This window comes from Caretta caretta, chromosome 1 (genome assembly GCF_965140235.1).
Source record: "Caretta caretta isolate rCarCar2 chromosome 1, rCarCar1.hap1, whole genome shotgun sequence".
Lineage (NCBI taxonomy): Eukaryota > Metazoa > Chordata > Testudines > Cheloniidae > Caretta > Caretta caretta.
In genome coordinates this window covers 60337749-60353020 of record NC_134206.1, presented here as the reverse complement: position 1 = coordinate 60353020, position 15272 = coordinate 60337749, and the positions used below count along the sequence as shown (strand labels likewise).

The 15272-nt window shown below is 44.6% G+C and overlaps 1 protein-coding gene across 4 annotated transcripts in view; it reads right to left on the bottom strand.

Moving 5' to 3' along the window:
* Positions 1–15272, bottom strand: part of RUBCNL (rubicon like autophagy enhancer) — a 54788-nt gene that overhangs the window by 21684 nt on the left and 17832 nt on the right. For all 4 annotated transcript variants that reach the window (XM_075128554.1, XM_048850474.2, XM_048850466.2 and 1 more), the window contains one exon: positions 11986–12675. In XM_075128554.1, coding sequence (XP_074984655.1) covers positions 11986–12675 — 690 coding nt within the window. The remainder of the gene's footprint in view (positions 1–11985; positions 12676–15272) is intronic.

Here is a 15272-nt window from a genome sequence, read left to right as displayed (position 1 = left end):
TTGGTTTTACTGTTTCTCTCCCTCTCTGTGTGAAACTTACAAGTTGCTAATTGTGTTAGTACATCCTAAAACAGAGTCTGTTCTCAAAGCAATACTCTAACAACAACTACTCACACAGAGAGAGAGACTCAAAGCAATACTCTAACAACAGAAACAGCACCCAGAGACTCCCCGCCCTTTTATTGTATTAACAATTGTGATTAAAATAGAGATAGAGGATGTATGTGGATGGATGCTTGGTGTGGTTAATAACTGATGATCAGGGAGGTGCCAGCCTAAGAATCCAGTGTCCATCAGCCGAAGAAGGCATCAAGTGGAAACAACCAGAGGACCCACGGAGGGTAGGCTGGAATCCACCCAACAGCCTCAAGAATGGGAGAACTAAAGAACAAGATAACATCTGGCAGCACGGAGCCGTCAGGAATGTGACATCTGCTGATTGATTCAGCAACAGCATGACGAAGCAATTCCCATAGACTGGCATAGGAAGAAATTCCTATAAAAATGGACTCTAGAAAGTGAGAACTTTGGGGTCTGATTCTGCAAACCAACTTCCAGGAGCATCAGATGAACACCTGACAAGGCCCCGCTCCCTCCTCATGTCCAGGCCACCTGGCCAGTGGCTTGGCATGTGCAACTCTAAGGCTAGTAACTATGATAACAACCTTGCAGAACCTGTGTGTGTGTGTGTGTATATGAATGAATGTGTGAATAAATATGAAATTGAATGGAATGTTATAGCTATAACTAACTGCTTACTATGATTCTTTCTGTATTCACAATAAATGTGGCATTTTGCCTTATTCCCTTTAATAAGATCCTGCTGGTTTTTATTTTATTGGTATAACAGGCTTTCATTTTCCAGGTTTTTTCCTCAGCAGCGGGAGACAAGGCAGCAGGAATCACACCAACATTTAAATGGTGGGGGTGGATTTGAGAGAGGGACAAAGCTTGTTTTCAGGTAAGAATCTAACTGACAATAGAATGCCAAAGAGAAAACACTCTAGTATAATTCCCACTCTAAAATTAAGCAGTTCATGTCTGGTCGTTTGGCTTCCTGTTCCCTTCTACTGTCCCTTCTCCTGCCTCAGTGCAATTTCACAGTCACAGCTCCAGTGAGGGAAGAAGATATCTCATACCACTCTCTCCCCTAAGCCACTAGCCAGTGGTTTAACTGGCTGAAGAGAGGAGCAGAGGCCTGAAGTTGAGGATTCTGGAAGTTGCATGATCTCTGAGATGGCACAGTAAGTTTAAAGCTCTAAGCATAGTATAAAGAATCAAAGCAAATGGCAAATTTTAAAATCAAGACTGGCTTTAAAAAAAAAAAAAGATATGCTCTAGGAATTATTTTGGAGAAGTTCTCTGGCCTGTGTCACACAGGAGGTCAGACCAGATGATCACAGTGGTTCCTTTTGGCTTTGGAATCTAGGAATCTATTTTCTTTGCCAGAGCTGAATGAGGTGCCTGCCCCCACAAAAAAAAAAATCTCTCAGGTTTAACAAAATAAAGTCCCTAATCCTTGAATGATCTTTTTTCAAACGTGGCCCAGTCCACATTCTGACTGACACCCATTGGTTGTGAAGGAACCGAACCACTGAATCCCATGTGCTTCGAAGCCCCCTTTCCCTCCTCTTGCCCCCAAGGCACCACCTGCCCTGGGCAGGGGACCTGGGAGGCAGGGACACAGGCCAGGGGCTGCTCAAACCACCCACACTGCGGGCAGGTGTAGGGTGTGCCACAGCTGCCTGCCCAGCTCTTATCATGGCCAGGCTTTGGCTCCAAGGGCCCCGACCGGAGTTGGGTCGGGGAGAGTTGTGTGGGCAGTTGTTGGGAGCCTGAGGCTGGGGACCTGGGACACAGGCAGGGGGCTGCTTTTGCCTCCACCTCGGGCAGAGGGGCGGGGGCACCTGGCTCCCCCCACTTTTGGGAGGACTCTGGCACCCTTGCCCTGGGCTGAGGCTGGGGCTAGTGGGGACCGGCCTGAAGCCAGGGACTCTGGGCAGCTGGAGCCAGTGCTCGTGCTGCCCACCCACCTGGCGTTTGGGGACTCGGGTCCATGCCGCCCAGGGACTTCCCTACATCCACCTTGCATTTCCCCAACACCCCCCCCCCCGTTTTGTGAACCAGTTACATGCAGTGTTGCCAATGTAGTGATTGTTTGGAAATCTGAATTGAAATTGAAATATTAATACATACTTTAAAAGCATACAAAGTGTATGATAAAATACATGTATCTGAAAAAGTATAATACATTTGAAAAGTATGAACATAGACTAGCTTCCTTATACAGCTGTTTTATGACAATGTCAGTGTATTCATTTCGGTGATGTTGGCCAACCTAATACTTTCAAATTATGATTTGTAAGCAAAGTCTAAATGAGCTCTCCCTGATAGCTAGTGATGAAGTAGCGACTGGGGGGGGGGGGGGGGGGGGGGGGAGGAGGGCATCAGGAGCACTGTATTTACATTCACACCTAATCTACCTAGGTATCCAGCAAACAGAGCTGTGTTGCCCAAGTGATAGATTTTGGCGGGGGCTAGGTTACAAATCACTTGAATGCAGGGGGGAGGGGGGGAGGAGGAGTAATGAAATGTTGTTGTTCTTATTGTATGAGTAAAGGGCAGTAGAACTGTACTTAGCCTCTGCTGACTGAGGGCATCGAGAGAGGCTGGGGACAGTTGTTTTGCTTGATGGTCTGCCTGAGTCACAAGTACTATTTGACCTGCCCCTCTCACTGTTTAAAGACTGAGCTGATTAGGCTCCATGGATAGTCTCTTGTTTTGTTAAGTGACCACTACAGTTGAAATCACTGATAATCAGGTCTGAGTGCTTAAACCTGCAGTGGAGACAGTGTTTCTGTAGAAGAGATGGACCAGTCTGCACTAGCAGCGAGGTTCCCCCACTGAGAGCTCAACTGAAATGACTGAGAGCTGTGTGCAACCTCAAGAGACCAACTGGCAGAGGTCACAGTGGCACATGGCAGCAGAAGGTGATAGTGCAGGGCCATTGACAACAGAGCAATGGAGTGAACGGTGGCACAACGAACAACAGTGACCAGAGCGAACAGTGAGCAGCTGGAGGAACGAGCAAGGTGCCTTCTTTGCCCCCACCTGGGAGGTGAACTCATGTGAAAGCACCTCTGAGCGCTGAGTCTCCACTGACCCAGGACAACACCAGTGAGTGCTAAGGAGGCTGTTAAGAATGCTGGAGACACTACACAGTTCATGCGAACAAACATGGCGGTGGCATCTTACTTTCTATTTAAGCAAGAGATACCACACACTGCAGACTGGAGGCCAATGTTAAGTGCATTGTCACTTGTTCACCTTGAAGCTGAACACTGGTTCTGAACAAGACCAGCAAATGCTCACTGTCTTTCTGCAAGAAACTCAACTGACTGGCTAGAAGCATGTGATGCAACACTGAAAGACTCAACAGTTGAAAAAGTGAAGAACTCTCTCATCACATTCAAAAAATTTGCATACATGGCTGATGAACGCACCTATGCAAATGGGCATCAAGTATTAAGTCATTGTGTACATTATCTTGATGACTGTGGTAGCCAGTAGATGCATTTCTAGATGTTCAAGTTATAGAAGACACACTGGCTTCATCTGTGACAACCCACATCTTAGAAGAGTTAAATGCTTCTCAGTTGGACCCCAAAAAGATGGCTGCTTGTGCATTTGATGGAGTTGCAAACTTCTCTGGAAGACATAGTGGAGTACAAGCTTTGCTTAGAGAAAAGTGTAACCCTAATCTCTCCTATACACACTGTAGAGGCCCTCTACTCCAACTAGTGCTTGTACGAGCTGCAGACTCTTCAAAAGACATTTAAAAAGCTACACATTTAATGTCTTAGAATCATAGAATATCAGGGTTGGAAGGGACCTCAGGAGGTCATCTAGTCCAACCCCCTGCTCAAAGCAGGACCGAAGCAGGATGTAATGGCATATGTACATTAATCAAAGCAGGATGTAATGGCATATGTACATTAATCCTAAACTGTAGAACCCACTTACAAGTAAACTTCAAGCGTGAAAATTCCATTTATTGTGAAGCAGAATTAGAATCCTGAATGGTGGCAGCATGTCTGAAAAGGACGTTCATTCTGGTTACTGTAACCACTATAGCTTTACTATAAGCAGATTCTACTGTGCTAGACACCTTAGAAAATGTGTTATCCACCAGTTAGATGCTAAATGTTGTATTCCACAGGCATCATCTCCTTCTCCCACCCCTCTGTTCTGACTAAGCAGACAAGGACAGGGGTTCGGGAGTAACCTATAGAAGAAGGGGAAAGGAGGAATCTGAGACTTCCAGCCTTGATGCAGCTGTTTCCTGCCAGGAGTGAGAGGAACCAGTTTTGCTAGAATTGCTTCAGCTCTGCAAATGGAGAGGGTGACAAGAGGTGCTGCCACGACTGCTACGGTGTACAAGGCGAGGGATCTTTTCCAGAGAGGTCTTTGCCTATTATAGCGACTCCCTGCTTATACAGCAGTTTTTAGACAAGAAAACAAAAGAGCACTTCATTATAAAAAGTCTCACTGTATAAATCTAAAATTACTTTGTTTTTAAGTAACAGTCCAAAATGTGGATTCCAAGACATTATTTAGACACTCTCCTGCACGTTTATCGTATATATGCTGTTGTATTTATTAAGTCTTTTTTCCTCCTGAATTCAGAAATGAGGCACTTCAGTTAAAAGGGTGTTAAACTTTCTGCCAAGAGCTTGTGCCTCATTATATTCTTTTTTCAGCAAGAGTCCAAAAAGACTGAATATCTTGGAAAGTATAGAAGATACAGTGGGACTGAAGTTCAAATTAGTCCAACCTGGGAAAACCCTCTGGCTTTCTCATGAACGGTCCTTGGCTGTTGTCTTAAAATTACTCCAGCCGTTATTACTGGCTTTGGAAAGTATCTACGAAGATGGGATGGATCTAAGTAGTGAGGCTGGTGGATTACTTTTGCTACTACATTCAGAGAAGACTATTGCTATTCTCTCTTTTGTAAGTCTACTGTTGAAACCACTTGGGTCATTAAACAATGCCATCCAGGCATCTGCTTCAATAGTAGTAGATCTTTGTCCAGCAATAGAAGCTACATTTGTATCAGAGAACTATTCATTGGAAAAGTAATGGAAGAAGCAAAGGCTTCAGTCCAGAAGTTGACTAATGAAGGCATTTATATTGAATTCTTAAGTGAAGAGGACAAGAGGTGTTTGTTAAGAAAACTGAAAAAGTACATAGCCATGAATCTTAAAAATCTACAACAGCGACTTCTAGATTCTACTCAACCTCTAGGTAGCTTTTACGGATCCCTGTCCTATAAAACACCGACAGTTGAGCGGTGTGAGGCACTACCAGCAATGGGGCTGCCATGTGCTCAGGACAGAATACAGAATTTGAACAGAGTGGAATATCATTCAACGAATGAATGAACATTTGACTTCAACTTCTTTTTTATCATCACTAGTGGCTCGACTTGATCTTTATGCTATGTTTCCTGGGATGAAAGAAGTAGGAAGTCATCTCTTGCTACTTCCAGTCACAACAGCTATAGTTGAGCGTTCTTTTTCATCATTGAATAGCATTTTGTGTTCTGAAAGAAGTCACCTTCTGCCTGATCATGTGAATGAACTAATGGGCATATCAACGGAAGGAATGGAAGTACCAGACACACGAGAAGCCACCAAAGTTGAACGCATTGCATTCAAGAAGTTCATTAACAGAGTTGTGCAAAATTATAACAAGAAACCAAGAAGGATGTAGATATAGTGCTTCATAGAAGGCTTGAGTAGCCAACTTAAATCATGTTTTAAAATCCTCACGCAAATTAAAATCTAATAAAATGGTCATGAAACATTTTTCAGTTTTTACTATGGTGCCACACAGCCTACCTTCACCCTCACAGTCTCCCCCCTCATCGGTCCTCCCCCCCCGGTAAATTCAACCCCCCCCGCCCCCCCCAAATTTCAATTCCTGGGGAAAACACTGCTGCCCACTGTGGCCCATGCTTGGCTGCCTGCCCGCCTGGCGCTCCGGGGCTGGGTGGGGTGCTCGGGTGGCCTGGGGCTGGTGAGAGGGTGACTCTGGGCTCCAGCAGGGGAAGGGGGGGAGAAGGGGTGGGCCAGACAAGCCCCCGATTCACCCGCCGCCCATGTCTAAGCCCTTCCTTTGGATGTGGGACTGCCTCCCCCAAACTCTGGAACCAGCACCTCAGACGTCCTGAGCCCCCAAGTTGCTGACACTCCCTCAGAATTCCACCTACTCTCTGGTCATTCTTGGCTTTTAGTTTAATCCCTTTGCGGACAACATGGCAGAAAGGCAAGGAACACAGGTTCAGCAAAGAATCATAGAATCATAGAATATAAGGGTTGGAAGGGACCCCAGAAGGTCATCTAGTCCAACCCCCTGCTCGAAGCAGGACCAATTCCCAGTTAAATCATCCCAGCCAGGGCTTTGTCAAGCCTGACCTTAAAAACCTCTAAGGAAGGAGATTCTACCACCTCCCTAGGTAACGCATTCCAGTGTTTCACCACCCTCTTAGTGAAAAAGTTTTTCCTAATATCCAATCTAAACCTCCCCCACTGCAGCTTGAGACCATTACTCCTCGTTCTGTCATCTGATACCATTGAGAACAGTCTAGAGCCATCCTCTTTGGAACCCCCTTTCAGGTAGTTGAAAGCAGCTATCAAATCCCCCCTCATTCTTCTCTTCTGCAGGCTAAACAATCCCAGCTCCCTCAGCCTCTCCTCATAACTCATGTGTTCCAGACCCCTAATCATTTTTGTTGCCCTTCGCTGGACTCTCTCCAATTTATCCACATCCTTCTTGAAGTGTGGGGCCCAAAACTGGACACAGTACTCCAGATGAGGCCTCACCAATGTCGAATAGAGAGGAACGATCACGTCCCTCGATCTGCTCGCTATGCCCCTACTTATACATCCCAAAATGCCATTGGCCTTCTTGGCAACAAGGGCACACTGCTGACTCATATCCAGCTTCTTGTCCACTGTCACCCCTAGGTCCTTTTCCGCAGAACTGCTGCCTAGCCATTCGGTCCCTAGTCTGTAGCTGTGCATTGGGTTCTTCCGTCCTAAGTGCAGGACCCTGCACTTATCCTTATTGAACCTCATCAGATTTCTTTTGGCCCAATCCTCCAATTTGTCTAGGTCCTTCTGTATCCTATCCCTCCCCTCCAGCGTATCTACCACTCCTCCCAGTTTAGTATCATCCGCAAATTTGCTGAGAGTGCAATCCACACCATCCTCCAGATCATTTATGAAGATATTGAACAAAACCGGCCCCAGGACCGACCCTTGGGGCACTCCACTTGATACCGGCTGCCAACTAGACATGGAGCCATTGATAACTACCCGTTGAGCCCGACAATCTAGCCAGCTTTCTACCCACCTTGTAGTGCATTCATCCAGCCCATACTTCCTTAACTTGCTGACAAGAATACTGTGGGAGACCGTGTCAAAAGCCAAAGGAATGTTTTAAGCACAGTCACTTTACTTTAACAAGCAATAGAAAATTATATATCTTTGCAAAACAACAAATGTCCTTGGGGGGGGGGGGGAGGGAGAGAGACAGAGACACAGACACACACACACACATCCATCCCCAATCTTATCTCATCCTTCTGAGAATCAAAGGTATGCTCAGCATTCAGGCTAGGTAAAGAGTCTCTCCTTCCCTCCCTCCCCCCCAGATATTCTTGCAAGTGGTAGTGAATGGCCCTGCTCCACTGAGAAACACCCCTTCTTAAATACAGTCTGTGTTTTTTTCACAGGTGCCCAAACTGAGACATTCCAGCCCCTTCCTCCCATCAGACTTCTGAGTAGAAAGTTCATTATTCCATGGGATTGGGTGCAGTTGGAAGACAGTCAAAGTTGACTATCTGAGGGCTTTTAAATCATAGTAATTCAACAAGGTGTCAAGCATCTTTCCTGGGCTGGACACCTGTCTGGAATGCAGTGCAACAGACTGGCCTTGACAACATTTTTCCAGCACAGAATGCAAAACTGTAGTCAGCACACAGAATGGAAGTATGGAAGAATGGAATGCAAAAACAGAAGTCATAATTTGACAAAGACTATCCCACTATGCATGATAGGTAGAGCCCTGTGTGGATACAAAATTTGTATCCGCATCCAATCCACAATCCGCAAAAATGGTCCACATATATACACATCTACATCCACAGATATGGATATCCATGGATTTGCAGGGCTCAAATGATAGGACCCTAGCACCTCTGAGGACTAAATGATGGGGGTGAAATCAGGATCTACAGCAATATTAACACAGGCAAGGACATTTTTAGAGTGTTTACTTCATCTCTATCCACCCCTCCCCCCTCAACCCATTCTGGCATTTGTTTTCCAGGTGACCACTACACTAGCCAACATCATCAGACTCATGAGACATGCCACAAGCTTCCATCGTTTGCAATAAGACAGATGGTTCCAAGCAACTTTAATGCATAACAATCCCTGGCAACAGTTTGGAGACTTGGCCAGGATTAAACTATCCAGACCTGCATGACTAGCTGTACTTGATTACAAACATGGGCGTAGTTTGTTTCTTCCCTTCTCTGTTCTGGACAGGATCCAAATACATTGTGCTTGGTTCAATGAACAAAGCACCTAACTGGAGCAAACCACAATCATCACGGTCACATTAATCAACGGCTCAGTATTTATGAAACTATATGTCTCAAATAACTAGGTATTGTTAAAAGTCCCTGATCCTGCAATGGGGTCTGCCCATTTAGGAGCTCACTGCAGGATCAAGACACTTTTTGAATTAACATGACATTAGCCATTTACAGGTGAGAGAGACTAGCAGGGCCAGCTCGAGGTCTTTTGCCGCCCCAAGGGCCGGAACGCCACCCCTTGAAAAGTGCCGCCCCGAGCACGTGCTGGTACGTAGAGCCGGCCCTGTGAACTAGAGTACTGAGGGGTGGAGCCACAGAGTCTGTCAACTGTGCAATGTTGATTTTAAAGTAACAAAAACAGAAACAAATGTGTTTAAGGGGTTTTTTTGGATGGTGGGGGAGCATTTATTTATGATACCCGGGCAGCCTGATTTTTCCCTCCCTTACACCAGAAATTCACACCGTCTCAACCTTATGGTTCCTGGATGACTGAGAAGCTAATACAATTAGGATATCAGATATCAATGAAAGGAAACCCAATTCACTGAGGGCTGGGGATGACTTTTACTCACATTGTTACCTTTTGTTTATGTCAACATCTATTTAATCCAAAATGCCTGACAAACTATTGAACTGAAAGCATTTTTGGTGACGATTCAGCACCTACACCATTTCATTTAATAACTGAAGACCTGATCCAAAGTCCACTGAAGTTAATTGGAGTCTTCATTAGCTCTAATGGGTTTTGGAGCAGGCCTTGAGGGAATGCCCAGTCCATGTTTTTGGGTTCTCAGAGCCCTTTAGCAAGACAGAGTACAAAAGATTTGACATTCCTGAGATTTCTAAGGTAAAAACAGAAAAAATGCAAATTTTGAAGAGAAAAAAGCCTTTCGTTCAAGCCTTTTTTCTAATCATAAAGAAGGGGAAGAGAGCACAAACCCTCCCAATCCCTCCACCTTCAGGTCTCCTTTAAGTAGAAGCCAAATCAGTTACTATTTTAGTTATTTGTATTAAGAGTAGCAGACAGATGTCTTAACTGAGATTGTGCCCCATTGTGCTAGGCACTGTACAAACACATGAGAAGAGACCGTCCTTGCTGCAAAGAGCAGCTCACTATCTAAAGAACAATACAGACAAAAGATGAGAGGGGAAACAGGGGCATGAAGCAACTTGGCCAAACACAAACAGAAGACCAGTGGCCGAGACAGAAAGAGATCCAGGTCTGACTCCTAGTTCAGTGCCATGACCACTAGACTAGACCAGTGGTTTTCAAAACTTTTTATCTGGGGACACAGTTGAAGAAAATTGTTGATGCTTGTGACCCCACAGAGCTGGGGATGAGGGGTTTGGGGCATGGGAGGGGGTCAGGGCTCCAGGTGCAGGCTCTAAGGTGGGGCCAGGGATGAGGGGTTTGGGGTGTAGGAAGGGGTTCCATGTTTGTGGGGGCTCAGGACTGGGGCAGGGGATTGGTGTTGCGGGGTTGGGGCGCTGACTTACCTCCGGCAGCTCCCAGTCAGCGGCACAGCCGGGGTGCAGAGGCAGGCTTCTCGCCTGTCCTGGCACTGTGGACCACCTGAAGAGGCCAGCAGCAGGTCTGGCTCCTAGGCAGAGGTGCACAAGCAGCTCCGCACGGCTCTCGCCTGCACGCACCACCACCACCACCCACAGTGGAGCCGGTGCTCGGAGTGGGGACAGCGCGCAGAGCCCCTTGGCCCCCAGCCCAGAAGTCAGATCTGCTGCTGGCCGATTCCAAGGCGCAGTGCAATGTCGGAACAGGTAGGCACTAGCCTGCCTTAGCTGGACAGCACCGCTGACAGGACTTTTAACATCTTGGTCAGCGGTGCTGACCAGAGCAACCCAGTGCCTTACATGCTGCGACCCAATACTGGGTCATGACCCGAACTTTAAAAAAATGCTGGATTAGACCATGCCATCTCCCCTAATGTCACTATTTGTCCTGCACCTTGATAATAGAGAACTTTATTTTCCATTGATGACAATCTGGGACTCTTCATATGACTAAACTCTTCATATGACTAAAAGTACTCTTCATATGACTAAACAAACAAAAACTGAAACTTATCAGCAATGCTGCTCACACTGTATTTAGAACAAGGGGCTCCTGCAAAACTCTTCTCCCTGATCCTGTTTATGTGCTCACAAAGAACAGTGGGGAGTATCTGATGAGAAAATAGATTCCTATAAAACATAAGTTCTTTATCGTAACAATTCCAGGAGGTGATGCCCCAGAACAAGCAAACTTACTATATGCACTTTCGCAGGAATGAATATGGTGGTGGTGTTTTTTTAAGGAACAAAATATGAGTATGTTGCAAATACAGCACAGTGTTAAGATTTGCATCATTTGAAGGAGGTGGATGACAAATGAAGAGCTTTTGGTGTAAGTCTGAAGATACGATCCCTTTGAGGATACCTGCCTTTTGGTGAAATCTGGTCTATTCCAAAAGCAAAAAATATATATATTCTGCGGAAGGTATAAGTCAACTGTGGCATAGGATGATACAGCAGTACCCAGAGAGGAGATGAATTCCCATCAGAGTCAGGGAAATCACCCCTCTTTCTTGTGTGCAATTTGGTGTCAAACATAATAAGGGTCTTCCAGGAATCCCCTCCAGCACATCATTTAACCATTAGCTAAAGCAAAAAATGCCAAGATTTACTTTATTTGCTTTTAGCATAAGGGAAATTCTGAGATAAGATAAAGTTGGGCAGTAGTCTCTTAAGTTACATTATCTGCATTATTAGAGTTAAATGACTTATGTTCTATTAGAGATTCAGTACTAAATTAGAATCTTTTAGCATTCTTATAAAAAGAAAATAGCAGAGACACCCCCTAGCATGTGTTCAGAGTCTCACTGATTAGTTTGTCCCCAGAGAACAGCTATTCTTAATTTGTTATTCCTCCATCTTTACTCTGTCCCATTCCAAAGCCTGGATTACACTATAAAGTTAGGTTGACCCAGCTACGTCGCTCAAGGGTGGGAAAAATCCACACCTGAGTGGTATAGTTAAGCCAACCTAACTCTTGATGTAGACAGCGCTAGGTTGATGGAAGAATTCTTTGGTTGATATAGCTACCACCTGTTGGGGAGGTGGATTATCTATGGCAACAGGAGAACCCCTCCCATCAGAGTAGGTAGTGTCTACACCGTAGTGTTTTAAGTGTAGACAGCCCCAAGTGGCAGTGTTTGCGTGGTCAGTTATATCACCACAGTGAAACTAGTTTCATTTGGGTCTATCCATTAGTACTACAAAAGTCTTACCTGGAAAAGGTTTGGAAGTGATTAAATGAAAGTTACCTTGCTGATCAGAGGGCGCTGACTGTGAACGTGGGTGGAAAGCATTGCTGCCCTCATCTCTGAGTGGCATGGGTTCCAAAGTCTCAGAATTTCTAAATGCTGACGACAGCTCATTAGCTGTTGAATCTGGAGAGATTCCGTTAAAAGGCAAAGGGTGGTCTGGTGAACTTGAAGAGTTTTTAAGTTCTTTTTCTGAACACATAATAGCAGAGTTTGTCAATGATGTGACAGTGCCTCCAGTTAATGTCACTTGAGTAAAGTAATCACATTTCAGAGGAGACATTTCCAAGCGGGATGAGCTATTTAACGCCGAAGTGATGGAGCTTCTGCCAGGATAAAGTGGGCATGATGAGGAAACCAGTGAAGATTTAGAAGAACTACACTGAGTATTATCCCAAGATGCTTTATGCCTCATAAATCTAACATCCATTTGTGTAGAAGCAATATGGTGATGTGTATAGTCTGTGTCACTGTCATCATTAGAATCACCATCGGTACTCTCCTCCCAGTGTTCCATATTGCTGTCTGGATCTTCAGTTGTCTGCAATACAGTTTTCTCTGGTAGTGAAGATGGTTTAATACCAGATGTATTTAGAACAGATGCAAGAATTTCTTTGATAGCTGCAGTACTGTCCAGGAATGATCTAAAATTTCCTGCATGCCCAATCACTGCTGGCCTTGAGTACTCATCTGTTTAGGAAAAGTAAGGGATTGAGAGGTTAGGAAATCATCAAAAAAAGGTTACTAGTTACAGCACGAATAGAGAACACCTCCAATGGAAAAAAAAATTCCAAACAAAACCCCCAACACCACTTCCACTGGAAGGTTAGGGATCTTGTCTCCTGCAACCAGGAAATGTTTCTATTGTTGATCAATCATAGATAATCATCAACAGTAAAGTAAGCCATTCCTAGCCAAGCATGTATAATCAGTAAACATTTTGTCATAAATATAAAGGGAAGGGTAAACACCTTTAAAATCCCTCCTGGCCCAAGGAAAAACCCTTTCACCTGTAAAGGGTTAAGAAGCTAAGATAACCTTGCTGGCACGTGACCAAAATGACCAATGAGGAGACGATACTTTCAAAGCTGGGGTGGCCGGAGGGGGTGGGTGGGAGGGGGGAAGGACGACAATGGTTCTCTCTGTCTGTGTGATGCTTTTGCCAGCAACAGAACAGGAATTAGATAGAGTTCCCAGAAGTCACCTACTACAGGACAGGCCTAACAAAGAAAATAACAGAACGCCACTAGCTGTCACCTTCAGCCCCCAACTAAAACCCCTCCAACGCATTATCAAGGATCTACAACCTATCTGAAGGATGACCCAACACTCTCACAAATCTTGGGAGACAGGCCAGTCCTTGCCTACAGACAACCCCCAACCTGAAGCAAATACTCACCAGCAACCACATACCACACAACAGAACCACTAACCCAGGAACCTATCCTTGCAACAAAGCCCATTGCCAACTCTGCCCACATATCTATTCAGGGGACACCATCACAGGGCCTAATCACATCAGCCACACTATCAGAGGCTCGTTCACCTGCACATCCACCAATGTGATATATGCCATCATGTGCCACCAATGCCCCTCTGCCATGTACATTGGTCAAACTGGACAGTCTCTACGTAAAAGAATAAATGGACACAAATCAGATGTCAAGAATTATAACATTCATAAACCAGTCGGAGAACACTTCAATCTCTCTGGTCATGCGATTACAGACATGAAAATTGTGATATTACAACAGAAAAACTTCAAAATCAGACTCCAGCGAGAGACTGCTGGAATTCATTTGCAAATTGGATACAATTAACTTAGAATAGAGACTGGGAGTGGCTAAGTTATTATGCAAGGTAACCTATTTCCCCTTGTTTCCCCCCCCACCCCCGGTTCCTCAGACGTTCTTGTTAAACCCTGGATTTGTGCTGGAAATGGCCCACCTTGATTATCATACACATTGTAAGGAGAGTGATCACTTTACATAAGCTATTACCAGCAGGAAAGTGGGGTGGGGGAGAGAAAACCTTTTGTAGTGATAAACACCCATTTTTTCATGGTTTGTGTGTATAAAAACATCTTCATCGGATGCATACTGTGGAAAATACAGAAGTGAGCTGTAGCTCACGAAAGCTTATGCTCAAATAAATTGGTTAGTCTCTAAGGTGCCACAAGTACTCCTTTTCTTTTTGCGAATACAGACTAACACGGCTGTTACTCTGAAACCTAGCTAGATATGCGTTAGATTCTGTTTTGTTTAACTGGCTGAGAAAATAAGCTATGCTGAATGAAATATAGATTCCTGTTTGTGTGTCTTTTTGTAACTTAAGGTTTTGCCTAGAGGGATTCTCTATGTTTTGAATCTGATTACCCTGTAAGGTATTTACCATCCTGATTTTACAGAGGTGATTCTTTTACTTTTTCTTCGATTAAAATTCTTCTTTTAAGAACCTGATTGCTTTTTCATTGTTCTTAAGATTCAGGGGTTTGGGTCTGTGTTCACCTATGCAAATTGGTGAGGATTTTTATCAAACCTTCCCCGGGAAAGGGAGTGTAGGGGGGAAAGATATTTCCAAGCGGGCTCTTTCCCTGTTATATATCTGTTAGACGCTTAGTGGTGACAGCAATAAAGTCCAAGGGAAAAAAGAAAATAGTTTGTACCTTGGGGAAGTTTTAACCTAAGCTGGTAAAAATAAGCTTGGGGGTTTTCATGCAGGTCCCCACATCTGTACCCTAGAGTTCAGAGTGGGGAAGGAACCTTGACATGGTGGCAGCGAGGTTATCCTAGCTTCTTAACCCTTTACAGGTGAAAGGGTTTTTCCTCTGGCCAGGAGGGATTTTAAAGGTGTTTACCCTTCCCTTTATGATACATTTAAACTGTGGTTGGTTGTCCCAATATGTTCCCAATATGTGTCATTTTTGGAAACTACATGTGAGCTGAAAAGAAAGAGCCTTCAGGAAATCCTGAACAGGGGAAAAACAAACAACAAAAACCACACACACAATGCTCCAGTCCTTACACTATCTCCTGCATTAAGGCAAGAATGGAACTTAACAGTTTAGCAAGGCAGAAGAATACAGATTACTACAAAAGGCAGAGGAGTCATACAGTATACATTGTGTCAAAAAAGAACATGAAGTGCTAGAGTCTTCACCAAGCCATTGAAACTCACTGGCAGGACTTAGGCTGGTCTACACTACAGACTTATGTCAATATAACTGTGTTGCTCAGGGGTATGGAATATTCACATCCCTTAGCAATGCAGTTATACTAACTTAACCC